Source organism: Alternaria alternata, assembly GCF_001642055.1.
Source record: "Alternaria alternata strain SRC1lrK2f unplaced genomic scaffold CC77scaffold_16, whole genome shotgun sequence".
Lineage (NCBI taxonomy): Eukaryota > Fungi > Ascomycota > Dothideomycetes > Pleosporales > Pleosporaceae > Alternaria > Alternaria alternata.
Genome location: NW_017306205.1, coordinates 19,093 through 33,725, shown reverse-complemented (window position 1 = coordinate 33,725; position 14,633 = coordinate 19,093). Strand labels below are relative to the sequence as shown.

General features: G+C 50.7%; 9 protein-coding genes across 9 annotated transcripts; 5 read left to right on the top strand and 4 right to left on the bottom strand.

The window, feature by feature from the left end:
- Positions 1-875: 875 nt before the first annotated feature.
- On the bottom strand, positions 876-1,733 carry CC77DRAFT_1022302 (DUF1761-domain-containing protein). Its single transcript, XM_018525434.1, has 3 exons — positions 1,656-1,733; positions 1,237-1,541; positions 876-1,177 (listed from the first exon to the last, which is right to left on the bottom strand). Exons 1-3 carry the CDS (start codon positions 1,669-1,671, stop codon positions 1,043-1,045), a joined length of 456 nt encoding a protein of 151 aa, XP_018383477.1. The 5' UTR covers positions 1,672-1,733; the 3' UTR covers positions 876-1,042.
- Positions 1,734-1,881: 148 nt separating this feature from the next.
- On the top strand, positions 1,882-3,082 carry CC77DRAFT_993372 (stress responsive A/B barrel domain-containing protein). Its single transcript, XM_018536410.1, has 3 exons — positions 1,882-2,514; positions 2,568-2,678; positions 2,735-3,082. Exons 1-3 carry the CDS (start codon positions 2,320-2,322, stop codon positions 2,897-2,899), a joined length of 471 nt encoding a protein of 156 aa, XP_018383476.1. The 5' UTR covers positions 1,882-2,319; the 3' UTR covers positions 2,900-3,082.
- A 112-nt stretch (positions 3,083-3,194) lies between these two features.
- CC77DRAFT_209901 (hypothetical protein) lies at positions 3,195-4,248 on the bottom strand. Its single transcript, XM_018530651.1, has 2 exons — positions 3,993-4,248; positions 3,195-3,945 (listed from the first exon to the last, which is right to left on the bottom strand). Exons 1-2 carry the CDS (start codon positions 4,040-4,042, stop codon positions 3,276-3,278), a joined length of 720 nt encoding a protein of 239 aa, XP_018383475.1. The 5' UTR covers positions 4,043-4,248; the 3' UTR covers positions 3,195-3,275.
- On the bottom strand, positions 4,010-5,260 carry CC77DRAFT_967269 (ribosomal protein L17; the record flags this gene model as incomplete). The annotated part of the gene is made up of 2 exons (XM_018535745.1): positions 4,010-4,995; positions 5,045-5,260. 2 exons carry the CDS (start codon positions 5,258-5,260, stop codon positions 4,456-4,458), a joined length of 756 nt encoding a protein of 251 aa, XP_018383474.1. The 3' UTR covers positions 4,010-4,455.
- Positions 5,261-5,449: 189 nt separating this feature from the next.
- Positions 5,450-8,675, top strand: CC77DRAFT_967266 (ribonucleoside-diphosphate reductase-like protein subunit large). Its single transcript, XM_018535744.1, has 3 exons — positions 5,450-5,626; positions 5,684-5,841; positions 5,893-8,675. Exons 1-3 carry the CDS (start codon positions 5,608-5,610, stop codon positions 8,443-8,445), a joined length of 2,730 nt encoding a protein of 909 aa, XP_018383473.1. The 5' UTR covers positions 5,450-5,607; the 3' UTR covers positions 8,446-8,675.
- Positions 8,676-8,859: 184 nt separating this feature from the next.
- Positions 8,860-9,961, top strand: CC77DRAFT_1022298 (hypothetical protein). The gene is made up of 3 exons (XM_018525433.1): positions 8,860-8,893; positions 8,955-9,248; positions 9,342-9,961. Exons 2-3 carry the CDS (start codon positions 9,104-9,106, stop codon positions 9,539-9,541), a joined length of 345 nt encoding a protein of 114 aa, XP_018383472.1. The 5' UTR covers positions 8,860-8,893; positions 8,955-9,103; the 3' UTR covers positions 9,542-9,961.
- A 655-nt stretch (positions 9,962-10,616) lies between these two features.
- On the top strand, positions 10,617-11,267 carry CC77DRAFT_940742 (hypothetical protein; the record flags this gene model as incomplete). Its single annotated transcript, XM_018534748.1, has 1 exon — positions 10,617-11,267. A coding segment is annotated over one exon (651 nt), but the record flags the coding sequence as incomplete, so codon positions are not given.
- Positions 11,268-11,820: 553 nt separating this feature from the next.
- Positions 11,821-12,532, top strand: CC77DRAFT_1063389 (hypothetical protein; the record flags this gene model as incomplete). The annotated part of the gene is made up of 2 exons (XM_018528623.1): positions 11,821-11,837; positions 11,893-12,532. 2 exons carry the CDS (start codon positions 11,821-11,823, stop codon positions 12,530-12,532), a joined length of 657 nt encoding a protein of 218 aa, XP_018383470.1.
- A 151-nt stretch (positions 12,533-12,683) lies between these two features.
- Positions 12,684-14,623, bottom strand: CC77DRAFT_993363 (hypothetical protein). Its single transcript, XM_018536409.1, has 2 exons — positions 14,248-14,623; positions 12,684-14,125 (listed from the first exon to the last, which is right to left on the bottom strand). The coding sequence occupies exons 1-2, from the start codon at positions 14,279-14,281 to the stop codon at positions 12,960-12,962; spliced, it is 1,200 nt and encodes a 399-aa protein (XP_018383469.1). The 5' UTR covers positions 14,282-14,623; the 3' UTR covers positions 12,684-12,959.
- Between the last annotated feature and the right edge of the window lie 10 nt (positions 14,624-14,633).

The following is a 14,633-nucleotide window of genomic DNA, read 5'->3' as shown; positions in this document are numbered from 1 at the left end:
TCATAATATATATACCTGAAATTAGGAGAAGGAACAACTTACAAAATTGCTGTCGGAAAACTGCCTATGGCTTCGAGGTACATCTAAGCTCCATGACATCAAGATTTTGGCGTCGCAACTTCATGTAGTCAGACGGACATCAGAACGACGCAATTACTACAAGACTCCAAAAGAATAACAATGACGCACAGTCTTTGCTTTATGCACTCTTCGTGTAATCGGGTACCAATCGTGACCATGAATCCTGCCTTTTTGAGTCGAAAAAGAACCAATCGCTCCTTTGTACTCGATGACTATGTCGTGTATCATGAGACCTGAGTACTGTCTTTAGCCCAATTGCTCGACATCCGACACGAGTCTGGTTTTACGGATCTACAGCTGCATGTAGCTGATGCGCAATGTTTGAGAAATCATACTTGCATCAAGATTATCATGCTAAGCTCTCTAGCAGCATTACTACACCGAATTGGCATCAAAGCTTATTCCACCGCAGTAAGACTCCAGTAAGCTGTTTTTCTGTCGCTTCGTAGCAGTCATACATAAAACAAAGAGAGCATAGTCCTTTTCAATAACTTTAAAATTATGTCGATAGGTTCATACATCTTGCAAACTGTAGTGTATAGAAAGTAACCATCTCGATTTCCCAACACCAATGGCAATCACAGATAGCAAGCGACTGCTATCATTCCAGAAGCTGTTGACTCAAAGTCGAGGTCACTAACATTGTGCAAGAATAATTTCTTCAAGGAAAGGTTGTTGCGCAGTAACAGATGTTTTCTGGACAACTGCCCAAACCCATGGCGAGACAACATATTGGGAAGCACAATGTAGAAAGCTGGAAAGACAACATCACAATCCATCATAGAAAGGTAGTAGCGTGAATTATTTCCTTCATTGAGGTATATTACATCGTAATGCAAGCAAGCCCTTTTAAGCTTTTTGCTAGCTTATATCATCTGCATCGTTTGCTGACTGAAGCAATCAATCTAAACCGCCAAAGATGAGAATCCCTAAACTCCTCTACCACTATGGGGCGAGACGCTTAGTCGAAGGGGTTGGTGCGGGTTCCCCAGTAGGTGAGGAACAAGCTGAGACCGACAGTCTCGAGGACGCGGGCAACAGCGCCGACGGCGATGGTGTCCATGGGGCGCTTCTCGGTGACGACCTGGGAGACGATCTATTGGGCCAATGTTAGCGTATATTCGAAGACTTTGGTTGACATGTGGGATGACGTACTGAGGGAGCGGCGGAAGCGAAGAAGATGAGGGAACCGAGGTAAGCAGCACCCTTGTAGGTAAGAGTTCCGGTAGCGTTGATCAGAGCACCGACACCGTAGGCCTGGATACCAGAGCCGAGGATAGAGCTACCCCACGATGCGGCAGCGGTAGCGGCCTCCTTGGTGTGGAAGTACTCCTCCTTGGAGTTAGCCTGCTGCGCGCGGCGGTATGCGTCACCGAAGACGGGTCCAAGGACGGCGAGGGAGACAGCGTGGTTGAAGGCCGTGCCGAGAGCGATGGCAGAGGGCTTGACGGGAGGGAGGTCTGAGGTCAATTGTTAGCTGGACTGTTGTATTATGATGCCAATGCTGCCAAACATTGCGCAATTGCTTGTGCAAGTGCGGGCAGCAGCTTGTCCATTGACTTGGGCATACTTACAGTGGAGAGAAGCCATTGTGATGAGGATTTGTGTTTTTGGATGAGGTGATGGGGTGAGTGAATTTGCTTGTGGTGATGGTTTGCAGGAGACAAGGAATGCGAGCTCTTTTGTAGTCGTAGCCGCAGCGTTGGCCTGCACCTGACATTCGTATGACGTAGATGCCAAGGCCCCACTCATGGTGGGCAATCGAGCCAGAACCTGGCTTCAGCCGTCCCAATTGACGCAAGTCTATCCACTTGCCCTGGAGCGGGTCTGGATTGTACGCCATAGTTGACTTTAGCATGGACATAACGCGGCCAAAGACTGGCTTTTCGCCTTTCGACGTGCTTCCTTCGCATGCCTTTCATTCAGGTACGTCACCCGCGGGCCACTTTGGAGGTGGAGCAGGTAGGGAGCTTGGACCCACTACCCCGTCTGCCAGCAATTTGCGGCTACAGGCTATTCGCTCGACAGCTCCCAAGGATTTAGCGCTCGCATCCCCCTCGGTTGCCTCGACAGGTACACCTTGCCTTTGCGGAGGGGAGGGGGATCATGTTCCTTCTATCCTGGTCGCGCCGCTGCCAATGCGCTTTCGCTCGGTGTTTTGCAGCACAGTGAGCGCATATCTTTGCTTTTGACCCAACTGCCAACTCCACGCCCTCGACGGAGCTATCTCCTAGCGGCATGATGATACCAAAGAGAGCTTTCGGGCTCGTATTCTGCCTGCTTTTAGCTACAGGCCTCATACTCTTCTCACGCACTCTTGGCCATTCGCTCGCAGAGTACTTCTTTGGACCGCATGGCCCGGTTATTCCGTACACCACGCATATCGTGCTGTTCCAATTCAAAGACGGCACAAGCAAATTCGCTGTCAAAGAGGTTAGATGCTCGCAAGACTAACGCTGATGAGCAACGCTGAGGCCACGTTTTAGGTGGTTGCGCAATTCTTCGGACTGAAGAAGGCATGCATACATCCAACTACGCTGAGGCCATACATTGTATCGATTTCGGGTGGGAAAGATATCTCGACTGAAAATCTGCAGGTATTCAACGCCGATGAAAGTGTTGGAATCATCAATAATCTGACATCGCCCACCAGAACGGCATCACCCACGCTTTCGTCCTGCAGTTTCATTCCATCGAAGATCGTGACTACTACGTTGATGATGACCCTGTTCACAAAGCTTTCAAGGAGGCGGCAAGTACGGCACTGGAGAAGGCAATTGTTGTCGACTATCAGAATGGAGTATTTACGAGTGTGTGATGATATGAATAGTAGCTCGAGAATTACTCTTCGTGATGGTGGGAAAGACGGCGATCAGCCTACCAACATTGTTATCAGCTGGTGCGTGTCGGTAGCACTTGGAATCGAAGAAAGAAAAGACAGATTTGCGATTAAAGTTGATAATAGAATATCGAAGCCACCAAACTCAAGTGCAGTCCAACCAAGCTATTTCATCATCCATGCCTGTCGTTAAAACCAAAGCAAACCCAACCTCTGGAGCTGAAGCACACATTACTAACCAATATCATTTGAGAATCGACCCCAAGAATGCAGCAAGCTTCCTAACGAAGATCAACCATTAGATGACTCCCTGGTCTAGTCACTCTCGTCATCGTCGTGGTCTTTCTCTTCCTTCTCAGTCTCCTCTCTTCTTTTCACACTTCTTCCTCTCCTTGCTTGTTGCATGGTCGTGGTAGTTACACAACTCAAGTGAATAAGCATCGCGGCCACCAGACGTCATGTTAGCGTAATGAGCCATGACCTTTGCCTTAAACGTCCAAGGTAGGTCTTGAACATCCTCCAATGCCCAGAGGGTTTCATCACTCCAGTAGCAGTAATACTCGACCAAGAAACGACAGAGTGGATCTTGGTCTGTTTCCAAGTTATTGAATGTGCGCCGGACAATATTGAATTGGGCTAGACAGTGATGATCGGTAATGTGATAGAAAAGTGTATCGAGGCACTCCCTCTTCAGCCCGGGTACGTCGTACTTGTCACAGAAGATGTATAGAGAGACGAGGTTCTCATACAGAACTTCATCATCCTCAGCGTCGTCATAAAGTGCAAATAGCTCGGATGAGTCTGTCTCGACAGGAAGTCGTTGGTAATAAAGCCAGTGGACAAACAGCTCAAAAGTGTTGCTAGCAGTATCGGGGAGGGTAACGAGCTTCTCGTCGGCTTCTTTGAAGGATCCTGTAAGGGCAGCGCGGAAGAAGGGCGAGTGATGGACAAGCAGATCGAGGTGCACATTGAAAGTAAGTGCTTCGGGACCAACGACGACCTTGGCAAAAGTGGCGTTGTGGGCTCTGCAGGAGATTAGTGAAGCGTGAAAATCATATGCACAAGGACTTACGATATACGCGGTCTTTTCTGTTCACAATGGTCTTGGTTGCTTGACGACATATTGGCTACCGAACAGGTTGTGGATAGTGGATGGAGGGAGAAAGTAGACAAGCTCAAATAGGTTCCCTCTTATAGACTGCTAATCTGCCTTATTTTGGAGTCACTACCGTGTTCACCTTGGTGTTTGACCAAATAAGAAAGTGCTTCACTACTCGTTACCACACACTAAACTCCGAGACCTTGGTCACCTTGATGACTCGAGCGCATGTATGAGCAATCACTTGAGCCAGGTGAGAGAGGAATTGTCGATTGGCCCTCCAATCTGGCAAAACATGCAGAGTATCGTGAGTAGTGCGGTAAAGAGCCAACCTCTTGATTCGTGTTGATGCAGTGTTGGATATGGATATGTTGTACATTTACACATTTACTACAGAGGCCTCGTGATAGCCACTTCTTCATCTGTTGGCACAATCCTACTCTTTGATCAGGTGTTCTTGCTTCTTGCTCTCCTCTGCTACCTTTGCCCTCGGCTTCACTCTTGGCTTCGCTCTCGACGTCACTTTCATTGACTTTCCGACTCGCATAATCTTGTTCGGGTACTTGCCACTGTCAACCTCCTCGGGATAGTGCATCTCCCTCTTCATCTGAGTCTCCGGGTATACCTTCTTAGGCGCAGGTAATATCCTCTCATCCACACCCTTGGCATGTAGTTTCCGCAGTGACTGAACCATTTTCCGCAGGCCCTCCACACCATCCTTGCGAAACTGTGTGACCTTCTTGACGTGCATTGTGATGCCCGGGCTCAACCCTAATTTTGTTGGTCTCCTCGCTAGTGTTTTTGCGGTCATGGCGAAGCGCATGTCTTTTGGTCCGTCTACGAGTTCGAGAATGGCGGATTCGGCCTGGTCTTCTTTCATGGGCTCAATGCGGAGAACTCGAGTGTAGCCGCCGGGTCTTGCTTCGTAGCGCTTCCTTATGGGGCCGAATAGCTTGGGTACCATTTCATTTGGTTCCTGACATTGTCAGTATGCGCTCTTGGTGGATGCTCTTGGCGTGTCGTACGTAGAATATCTGCGTCGCTCTCCGCCGTGTCGCCTCTGTGTTCTTCTTTCCCAGGGTAATCAGCTTCTCGGCTAACCGCTGGGCTTCCTTCGCCTTGTGCCATGTTGTCGCAATCGTTTCGTGCTTGAAGAGCGATGTGACGAGGTTTCGCAGGAGCGCCTGGCGATGCGACGACGACCGACTGAGGTGGCGGTATTTCATATGACCGCCTGCCATGACGGGCAATTGGTTCTGTATAGGCCGGGGAGGGTGTGGAGGGCGTCCTGGTGTCGCTGCGGCACCTCAGCGTCTTGCCGTCTGCGATACCATGACCCGCGAAAAGTTCGGGCATCGGCCGTCGTTTCCCCGACCCCACATCCCTGCACGGCTTACACAAGCAGCAAGCACTTTAGCACTAATCCGATCCGTGGCCCAAGCAACGCGACGGGACGCGTAAAGAGAAGAAACGCGTTATAAGTGTGTGCCTGCATCCATCCACCCCTCACTCCTGCACACTCCTCCCATACACCCATTCTTCACGATACCCACTCCCAGATACCCCTCTACTACTTTTCTAATTCAACATGTTCGTTCTCAAGCGTGGTATGTACTGCCTGTCCTTCACCGCTGCAAATCTTCACCGCTAATAGTCGACTTCAGATGGACGCAAGGAACGCGTGCAGTTCGACAAGATCACAGCACGAGTGTCAAGGCTATGTTATGGCCTTGACCCGGACCATGTCGACCCCGCTGCTATCACAATGAAGGTCATTTCTGGTGTCTACCAGGGTGTTAACACCGTCCAGCTAGACGACTTGGTACGCTCTTGAACGCGTCTCATACCATGAAAACGTCTAACAAAGGGACAGGCCGCTGAGACCGCAGCCTACATGACCACCACACATCCCGACTACGCAATCCTCGCTGCGCGTATCGCTGTATCAAATCTTCACAAGCAGACAAAGAAGCAATTCTCTCTCGTGGTAGAAGATCTGTACAACTATGTCAACCCCAAGAACGGAAAGAGACAACCCATGATCTCTGATCACATCTACAAGGTCATAATGGAACACCAAGACGAGCTCAACTCGGCTATCGTCTACGACCGTGACTTCAACTACCAGTTCTTTGGTTTCAAGACACTCGAACGTTCATATCTCCTCCGCATAAACGGCAAGGTCGCCGAGCGCCCACAACACATGCTCATGCGTGTTGCTGTTGGCATTCACGGCGATGACATCGAGAAGGCCATCGAGACCTACGACTACATGTCTCAAAAGTACTTCACACACGCCTCGCCGACGTTGTTCAACGCGGGCACACCATCACCACAAATGTCGTCATGCTTCCTCATCGACATGAAGGAGGACAGCATCGACGGCATTTACGACACACTCAAGACCTGTGCGTTGATCTCCAAGACCGCTGGCGGTATTGGCCTCAACGTGCACCGCATTCGTGCTACTGGCTCATACATCGGTGGCACTAACGGAACATCTAATGGTCTCATTCCCATGCTCCGTGTATACAACAACACTGCTCGCTATGTCGACCAGGGTGGCAACAAGCGTCCAGGTGCCTTCGCCATCTACCTCGAGCCATGGCACGCTGACGTCTTTGGCTTCCTTGACCTGCGCAAGAACCACGGCAAGGAGGAGGTCCGCGCTCGCGATCTCTTCTACGCTCTGTGGATTCCTGACCTCTTCATGAAGCGTGTTCAAGACAACGGCAACTGGACACTGATGTGCCCGAACGAGTGCCCTGGCCTCGCCGATGTCTACGGTGAAGAATTCGAAGCTCTGTACGAGAGCTACGAGAAGCAGAACAAGGGTCGCGAGACTGTTCGCGCACAAAAGCTTTGGTACGCCATCCTTGAGGCACAGACCGAGACTGGTAACCCCTTTATGCTCTACAAGGACGCTTGCAACCGCAAGAGCAACCAGAAGAACCTCGGTACCATCCGCAGCTCCAACCTGTGCACTGAGATTGTGGAGTACACCGCTCCTGATGAGGTCGCTGTTTGCAACTTGGCTTCTCTTGCCCTGCCTTCTTTTGTCGACTACAAGGCCGGCGTGTTTGACTTCAAGAAGCTCCACGAAGTCACACAGGTCGTCACCCGCAACTTGAACAAGATCATCGAGGTCAACCACTACCCTGTCGAAGAGGCACGCCGCAGCAACTTCCGCCACCGACCCATCGGTATGGGTGTTCAAGGTCTTGCCGATGCCTTCCTCGCACTCCGCCTTCCTTTCGAGTCAGACGAAGCTAAGAAGCTCAACATCCAAATCTTCGAGACCATCTACCATGCTGCTCTCACTTCCTCATGCGACATCGCAAAGGAACTTGGTCCTTACAAGACCTACGAAGGATCTCCCGTATCCCAGGGTATCCTCCAGTACGATATGTGGAATGTCACACCTACTGACCTCTGGGACTGGGCGTCTCTGAAGGAGAAGATTGCTGAGCACGGTGTACGCAACTCGCTGCTCATTGCACCCATGCCAACTGCCTCCACTTCACAGATTCTGGGCAACAACGAGTGCTTCGAGCCATACACCTCCAACATCTATTCCCGCCGTGTCCTCGCTGGTGAGTTCCAGGTTGTCAACCCATGGTTGCTCAAGGACCTTGTCGACATGGGTCTGTGGTCTGAGAACATGAAGAACCGTATCATCGCCGATGGAGGTTCGATTGCCAGGATTCCCAACATCCCTGAGGAGACAAAGACCCTTTACAAGACCGTCTGGGAGATCTCGCAGCGAAGGATCATTGAGATGGCCGCTGACCGTGGTGCTTTCATTGACCAGTCTCAGTCGCTAAACATCCACATGAAGGAGCCTACTATGGGCAAGATCACTTCTATGCACTTTGCTGGCTGGAAGGCTGGTCTCAAGACTGGCATGTACTATCTCCGTACCATGGCTGCCTCGGCTCCCATTCAATTCACTGTCGACCAAGAGGCCCTCAAGGTTGCAGACACAAACATTGCCAAAGCCCTGCCCAAGGTACGAAAGCAACCCGGATTCCAGCCTGAGGCTATCCGACACTCGCCTGTCACTGCTTCCCAGACCCCATCATCGGCACCTCGTCCGATGTACGCCATCAAGCCCACCAACGGCGAGACCAAGACGGAGGCTGAGGAGAATGGTGTTTCCACACCAATTGCTACCCCACTGCCAGTCTCAGAGGACCGGAACGCCCTCGCAAGCAAGCCATTCAAGGCTGACGTGGAGGAGGGCGATAGCCCAAAGATGGTTGCTGCCGATGCCGTTTCCAAGCCCGATGAAGAGGTGGCCAAGAAGGACCCACAGGAAGAGGACTCGAAGGACGACAGTGAGGCACGCGATGGTGATATCTACGCCGACGCTGTCCTCGCTTGCTCAATAGAGAACCCCGAGTCCTGCGTCATGTGCAGTGGTTAGGCGCATCGATGCGCATGTCTGCAGTGGGCGATGTTAAAGGCGTCGCTGTTACGTGATAATTACGGTTTGCCCGAGCGTGCTTTTCTGCCAATGGGTCTTCGGGAATGCAACGAGGCGTTGATGGATTTTAGGGGTAGGTATCATTTGGATCAACCCAAGGAGGCATGAGTTCATGAGTTTGAATGTGTTTATTGTTGAGCCGTAGTTCATGTAGCGAATACGTATGTTTGTACGTACACATGAGTCTTCCCATACATGCGTGATGTCCTCAGGCAATTTCCCTATGCTGTTGTTACTATAGCGCGACTTGTTCCGAAAGCCGCGGCTCAATTCCGACCGAAAGCTACATCTTCCCCACATTGCGCCCTACAACCACCGCGCCCTTGGAAGTACATACTGCACCACTCGTCTCACCAAAGCTCATTGATATAAACCAAGTGGAGCTCCTGTACGTATACTTCGTCAAGGAATTCCTCAAACCAAGAAGCTGACATCGTATCTCGTCACAGCTCTCCCCAAGGTCCAACTACCGTAGCCCCACACGCCCTCCTCTTACCTGCCAGCTACGATATATATGCTCGCCCTCCGCTCCCTCCGACCTCTCACATCTTCCTTCGCAACACCACTAAGATCCGTATCGAAGCTTCAACAACGCACAATGGCATCATCAACCGGTGCTCCACTACAAGAATGGCTCGTCATTGTACCCGACCATGCGGGTGCGCTGCAGAAGCGTATTGCGAGCCGGCCGAAACATTTGGAGGGGCTCAAGGCCGATAGGGAGGATATGTGGTTGTGGGGTGGTACGTCTTCTCACAAACTCTCTTCCATCTTTTCCTGTCATCCGCCTTCATAGACATGACAGTTGTCCAAAGCTGATACTGTTGTTCCCACAGGAGCAATGCTCGAAGAACCCATCAAAGAAGGCGATACGAACCCTCCCAAGATGAAAGGCTCCGCGTGCCTCATTGGAGCCAAGACGAGGGAGGAGGTCGTGGAGAGGCTAAAGCAGGATCAATATGTCAAGGATGGCGTGTGGAATGTGGATGAGGCGCAAATTATTCCATTCAAGAGTGCTCTTAGGAAGGCTTTGTAGTCTGGAGTTTGCAAAGCGGTAGTGGAAAAGATGTCGCTCAAACCGCCACCTTGATAACTCAGGTTCGAGAACTCTACTTCTATTTCCTTCCTTCTTTGTCGTGCCTCTCTCGGGCCAAGTATCATGAGCCAGAAGACAATATACTTTAAACATATATGCCGACAGGGAACGGCCCAATATCGAGTTACCCACTGACTTGCACATACCGCGCTTACACAACCTTGACATTTACCCTAATAAGAGTTATGTTTAGTATGCGAGGAAACGTCGAAGTGTAAGACGAAGGCGAGCAATCGCATCTAGTTAATTGGGCATAAGAGGTCGTGGTGTGGCAGGACGGGTGTCATTTGGCCTTTGAGGTTATTGGATGTGATGGCCACTACTTCGGATTGTGTAGGAGAAGTTCCAGTTTCTCGCGTGGTTCGTGTGACTAGCTGGCTGATGGGATGCCGTACTGTGGTTGCTTTACACTTCATTCCATGGTACTGCACCTTCTAGATATATTTAAGGACGACCAACAGTTTCACAAAACCAAAAAATTCTATTGCAATCCTGCTTTCCCTTCTGGTAAAATTGCCACTGTCTATCCATAGATATACCCATGTTTTTCTTCGAAAATAATCTCTCCTGGCTTTCTCAATCACCGCAAGCATCCAAGATCGACTCCATGACTGAAAAGCCCACGATCCGTCAGGTCGCACCCATACTCGGGTAAGTACATGTTGATTTCTCATATTCCTTCCAAGAGCGTTTTTGTCAACACGACAGCTATGTTAGTACCTAATGTTTCTTGTTGTGTTCCAGTACGAGTGGTTAGCAGTATACATATGTACTGTATCAAAGAGAAGAAAAAAACTTTCCTTTCAAGAGTACTCCTTCCTACTACAAAAGAGCGTGTGGGGTGTGTGTAGATACCTAGGTATGGGCAGAAAACCTAGAAGACTGCATTGCTATTGATCTTTACAAATTCTCTTATTAGAAGATAATGTAGGCTGTAAGCTAGAGCTTGTTATTTCTGCATCTGTCTGGTTTTTTCTTTGTATGAGGTGTATGGACTAACAAGACTAGCAGCGCCGCGGCGAATGGCGAGATGGTCACGGTCTTCATCGGTCCCACGAGAAAGCGGTACAGCATTTATAAAGATCTCATCTGTCATCACTCAGAGTATTTCCAAGTCGCATTCAACGGACTGTGGCAAGAGTCAGACAAGGGCGTAACACTAGAGGATGTCGAGATCGAAGTCTTCAACCTTTTCGTTCACTGGTTGTACACACAGGAGCTACCAAAGGATATGTCCCTCCTACTACAGGCCGCCGGAACAGATGCTCAACTAGCAAGCGAAGACTCTGAGAATTCTCACTGGGGCATACTATTGCTAAAGTCTTGTATCTTCGGCGATCGGTTTTTTGCACCGGGTTTCCATCGTCTGTCACACAACGTGTTCGTTGATGGTCACTTCCCAGGAAAGGGAGAGCCGGCCTTCAGCGCTGCATACAAAACCATCATCTGGAGTTTCGGCAACTTGCCGGAAGGTAATCCGGTCCTTTCTATGATGGTGGACCTACAGTGTCTTGCCTGGAATGCGGAAGACGATAATGAAGAGGAAAAGCAGCTGCTTCCACACCTACCACACGAATTCCTTGTCGCTTGTATGCTGAGACAGAGTGTGTTGAAGACGTTGAAGATGACAGACGACAAGTTGAAAGCTTGTGATTACTACATGTAGAACGCCTACCCTGAAGATATACGCGGAGTTTTCGTTAGACTAGGTAGTAAGAATATCAACAATGTACGTGAGTGTATTTCTACGTGTATTATCTGCCACGGTTTGCCGAACAAGCAGTTTTTCGTATCGAAAAAGCCATCAGGAGTTATTTCTCCAAATTATGTTATGTCTGGTGCGTGTCGGAGGATGCAATCGTGAGATGGGGAAACCTTGTCACCACGTCCATTGCTACTGTTTACCGACTTAGTCTTACCTTATTCTCAGAAGTTGGAGAATTTGCACCAACGAAGTGAAGTGGCGTTTTGACAGAACACTCGTACGTCGTGCTTCAGCACTAGATTCACTTTTGATAGCGAAGGCGTGACCGAATGATGTCGCTTCTTTTACCACGAGTAGGAGCCTTCCGAAATTGTCTTCATGTTTTACTTTCACTGCAATTACGATTCTGGCATGCATATTTAAGCTTGCCTTCTAACCCACTCCCCTCACTACTCTTGCATTCCAATCCCACCACACCACATCGTATTGTCTGTGATTCTAGCAGCCCCCAAAGATGGTACCTGGCATTGCGTACGTATAGATGAGCAGCAAGACAAATCGAAGTCTATCTACTGACGATTGATAGCGAAGCCACCGTCGGAGAAGTCGTCGCCATCAAGGTTGGGCCAGCCGAAACAGTCTTTAGGATTCACAAAGATGCCCTATGCCGCGAGTCAGAGTACTTCCGTGCTGCCTACAATGGGCGCTGGAAAGAGGCAGAAGAAGGACTAACATTGGATGACGTCGAAGTTGGAGTATTTAAGACCTTCGTGCACTGGTTGTACATGCAGCAACTCCCAAAACACGGAGATGTTATCTACGATGCAGATGTAGACCCAGAAGGTCCGGATTACAACGTGGAGTATGGCATGATGCTGCTCAAGGCATACGTCTTCGCAAACCGATTCCTCATCGCAGACTACGAGCGCATCGTTCATAATCTGTTCATCGACCACATTTTTGATTGTGAATGCGTAATGTACAAACAGATCATCTTCGCCTATGAGAACCTACCAAAAGACAGCCTGATCTTAGAACTCATGGTTGAAACGCAATGCGTGTATTGGTCCACGACGCTCGACAACGAGGTGGAAACGCAGAGCCGCCTTGATCTACCTAAAGAGTTCTTTATTCAGGTGATGGTCAGGTTTGCTGAGCTACGAGACCGCCACATCGGATCTAAAGAGTTCAAACTAGAGGATTTCTATATGAAGGGAGCTGATTGAGTTGAGTTGTTTGCAACTCGATCCCAACAAGTGCTCAAGGAAAACTTGCAGAAGATGGAAAGCCAGCGTATAGTTTCGGTACCATATCCACGCCTCTTGCAAAAGCTGCTCATGTGTAAACTAGAACCTTAGAACAAGAAAATGAACACCCCTATAGAAGACACAGACACTCAACATCACAAGAAAAAAAAAAGCTCCATTCGATACTAGGGTATAAGATGAAGAAGCAGTAAACCGTATGCCCGCGCATTCTCACATGCACCCCACCCCATACTAACGCCTCCCATCCAAGTCACTAGTATAAACCCCCTGCCTTCCATGCTATTACTCCGAATATCGTAACACAGCCCAACTCCACAACGCCTACGTTGGTATCTCGGTTTCGTATCGTAACAATTCAGCACTGGTGCGCCTTCTTCCATCGAACCTAAACCTGCGCATTCGGCGCCGGCTTATCCTCACGCTCTTCAACAATGGGGCTCGTAGGCGCCTCATCCTCATCACTTGCTTCCCTCGCGTCTTTCCACTCTGAGCTCTTTCGGCTGATTCTGGCGGGGCCCATGGGGTCGCGTGGGCTGGCGAGTGGGCTAGTAGGCGTGGCGCGCATGCTGCTGATGCTATCAGTGCGGCCATGGCCAAGAAGCCCACTACGCACACTGAGTCCGTCGGCTTGTTTGGTCGCATAGTAGCTGTTGCGCTCGCTGGGTAGTACCGGCGCAGTGACACCGGACGCTGAGTAGACGCTCGCGCGCTCGGCATTTACGAAAGCACCAACGTTGCTTGGCCTGTTGGAGGGCGAGTATATGGTGTCTGGGTTGGCTGAGAGCACGCTGAGCGGCAGCGACTCGCGACTGCCTCCATAATGCGATGAGGGGGCTAGTGCTCGCATCGAAGCATTGGTATCTACGGAGTTGCGACGGCGACGCTTCGACGATGACGCGAGGGTGAGGATAGACGCGTTGTCGGTCAGGATGTTGTTCGCGGTAGCGCCCTGATATGAGTTGGGCTGCTGCTGGGGCGCCAGATGCGGCGGTATAGCTGACGGTGGCGGGGACGCGGGGAACTGATGCGAGAAGTGGACGGGCGTGGCGCTTGAGCTTGTCGCATTGTTCTGGTTCTGGGCCTGGCCAAGGTTAAGGACATTTGAGGGCGCGGTTGATTGTATTGTCGTCAGAGTCGTGGTGAGGGAGTGTTCCGAGCCATTCGGCGACGAGAAAGTGCTGCCGCCGTTGACAAAGTTGCTGCCGCCTGTCTCTGCCTTTGATCTTGTGGAGTGCACGGTTTCAGGGACTGTGGCTACGGTAGGTGCTGTGGACTTGTTGCTCTTCTCTACACCTTGCCGCTGTCCGGCTGCGGGCTCCTCGATGGACGTGTAGCTGTCATGCGATCGCTGTGTGGCGGGAGTGGATACGGAGGAGTTGTCGGCTGGGGCTACATTGGTGTTGATGTAGCCAGACTCGGGATAGGGGTTGTTCTTCGCGGCGCCTTTCTTAACGGTGTTGCCCTTCTTGCCTGGGGCGTCGGACGATGAGGGCTTGAGATTGGCAAGACGCTTCATCCAACCCGCAAAGGGTCGTTTGCGCGGGTGTCGGTCTTTGTATCGCGTTAGCATGCTGAGCATAATTTGGTCAAACGAGAGTGGAAGTGGTGGAGGGGAATATAATAATCTGGGTAGTTGTCTGAGGCAATGGCTGTGCTGGGCTAGTTCACCGTACCATGGGGTCTCGATGCAGCTTCGGCCGTGGCCATTATGCCGGCTGCCAAATATAGAGTGCCGCGGTGGTGAGTGAAGGAGGTCGTCGAGCTAGCAGTTAGGCGCGGGATGCCACGTTCGGTCTCGGAAGATTCCACGTCGAAACTACTGGAGGGCTGCAGGACTGGGGACGCGGCTGTTGGTTGGTAACTTAGTGTGTGCGCGCGTGTGTTGGAAAGCCAGCGCAGACGGGCGGAACGCGATTGTCGCGATGGTGTGACGGAGTACCGTATCGCTGTTTGTCTGCCAGATGAGGCGAGTGAAGCAGTGCGTCTTATGTGGATTACGCGGTTGGGGCCGGGCAATCTGCTGATGTGGAAAGGGCGAGGGAGTTGCTTGGTCGCTCAT

Coding starts and splice junctions, on each gene's coding strand:
- CC77DRAFT_967266 (XM_018535744.1), top strand. Junction 5,842..5,892: donor CCGTCCAGCTAGACGACTTG/GTACGCTCTTGA, acceptor ACAAAGGGACAG/GCCGCTGAGACCGCAGCCTA.
- CC77DRAFT_209901 (XM_018530651.1), bottom strand. CDS start 4,042: ATGTCGTCAAGCAACCAAGACCATTGTGAACAGAAAAGACCGCGTATA. Junction 3,946..3,992: donor CAGAAAAGACCGCGTATATC/GTAAGTCCTTGT, acceptor AATCTCCTGCAG/AGCCCACAACGCCACTTTTG.
- CC77DRAFT_993363 (XM_018536409.1), bottom strand. CDS start 14,281: ATGGCCACGGCCGAAGCTGCATCGAGACCCCATG. Junction 14,126..14,247: donor AGCTGCATCGAGACCCCATG/GTACGGTGAACT, acceptor CGCGATACAAAG/ACCGACACCCGCGCAAACGA.
- CC77DRAFT_993372 (XM_018536410.1), top strand. CDS start 2,320: ATGATGATACCAAAGAGAGCTTTCGGGCTCGTATTCTGCCTGCTTTTA. Junction 2,515..2,567: donor GCAAATTCGCTGTCAAAGAG/GTTAGATGCTCG, acceptor GCCACGTTTTAG/GTGGTTGCGCAATTCTTCGG. Junction 2,679..2,734: donor TCTCGACTGAAAATCTGCAG/GTATTCAACGCC, acceptor ATCGCCCACCAG/AACGGCATCACCCACGCTTT.
- CC77DRAFT_1022302 (XM_018525434.1), bottom strand. Junction 1,178..1,236: donor TCGCTTCCGCCGCTCCCTCA/GTACGTCATCCC, acceptor TTGGCCCAATAG/ATCGTCTCCCAGGTCGTCAC.
- CC77DRAFT_1022298 (XM_018525433.1), top strand. CDS start 9,104: ATGGCATCATCAACCGGTGCTCCACTACAAGAATGGCTCGTCATTGTA. Junction 9,249..9,341: donor GGATATGTGGTTGTGGGGTG/GTACGTCTTCTC, acceptor TTGTTCCCACAG/GAGCAATGCTCGAAGAACCC.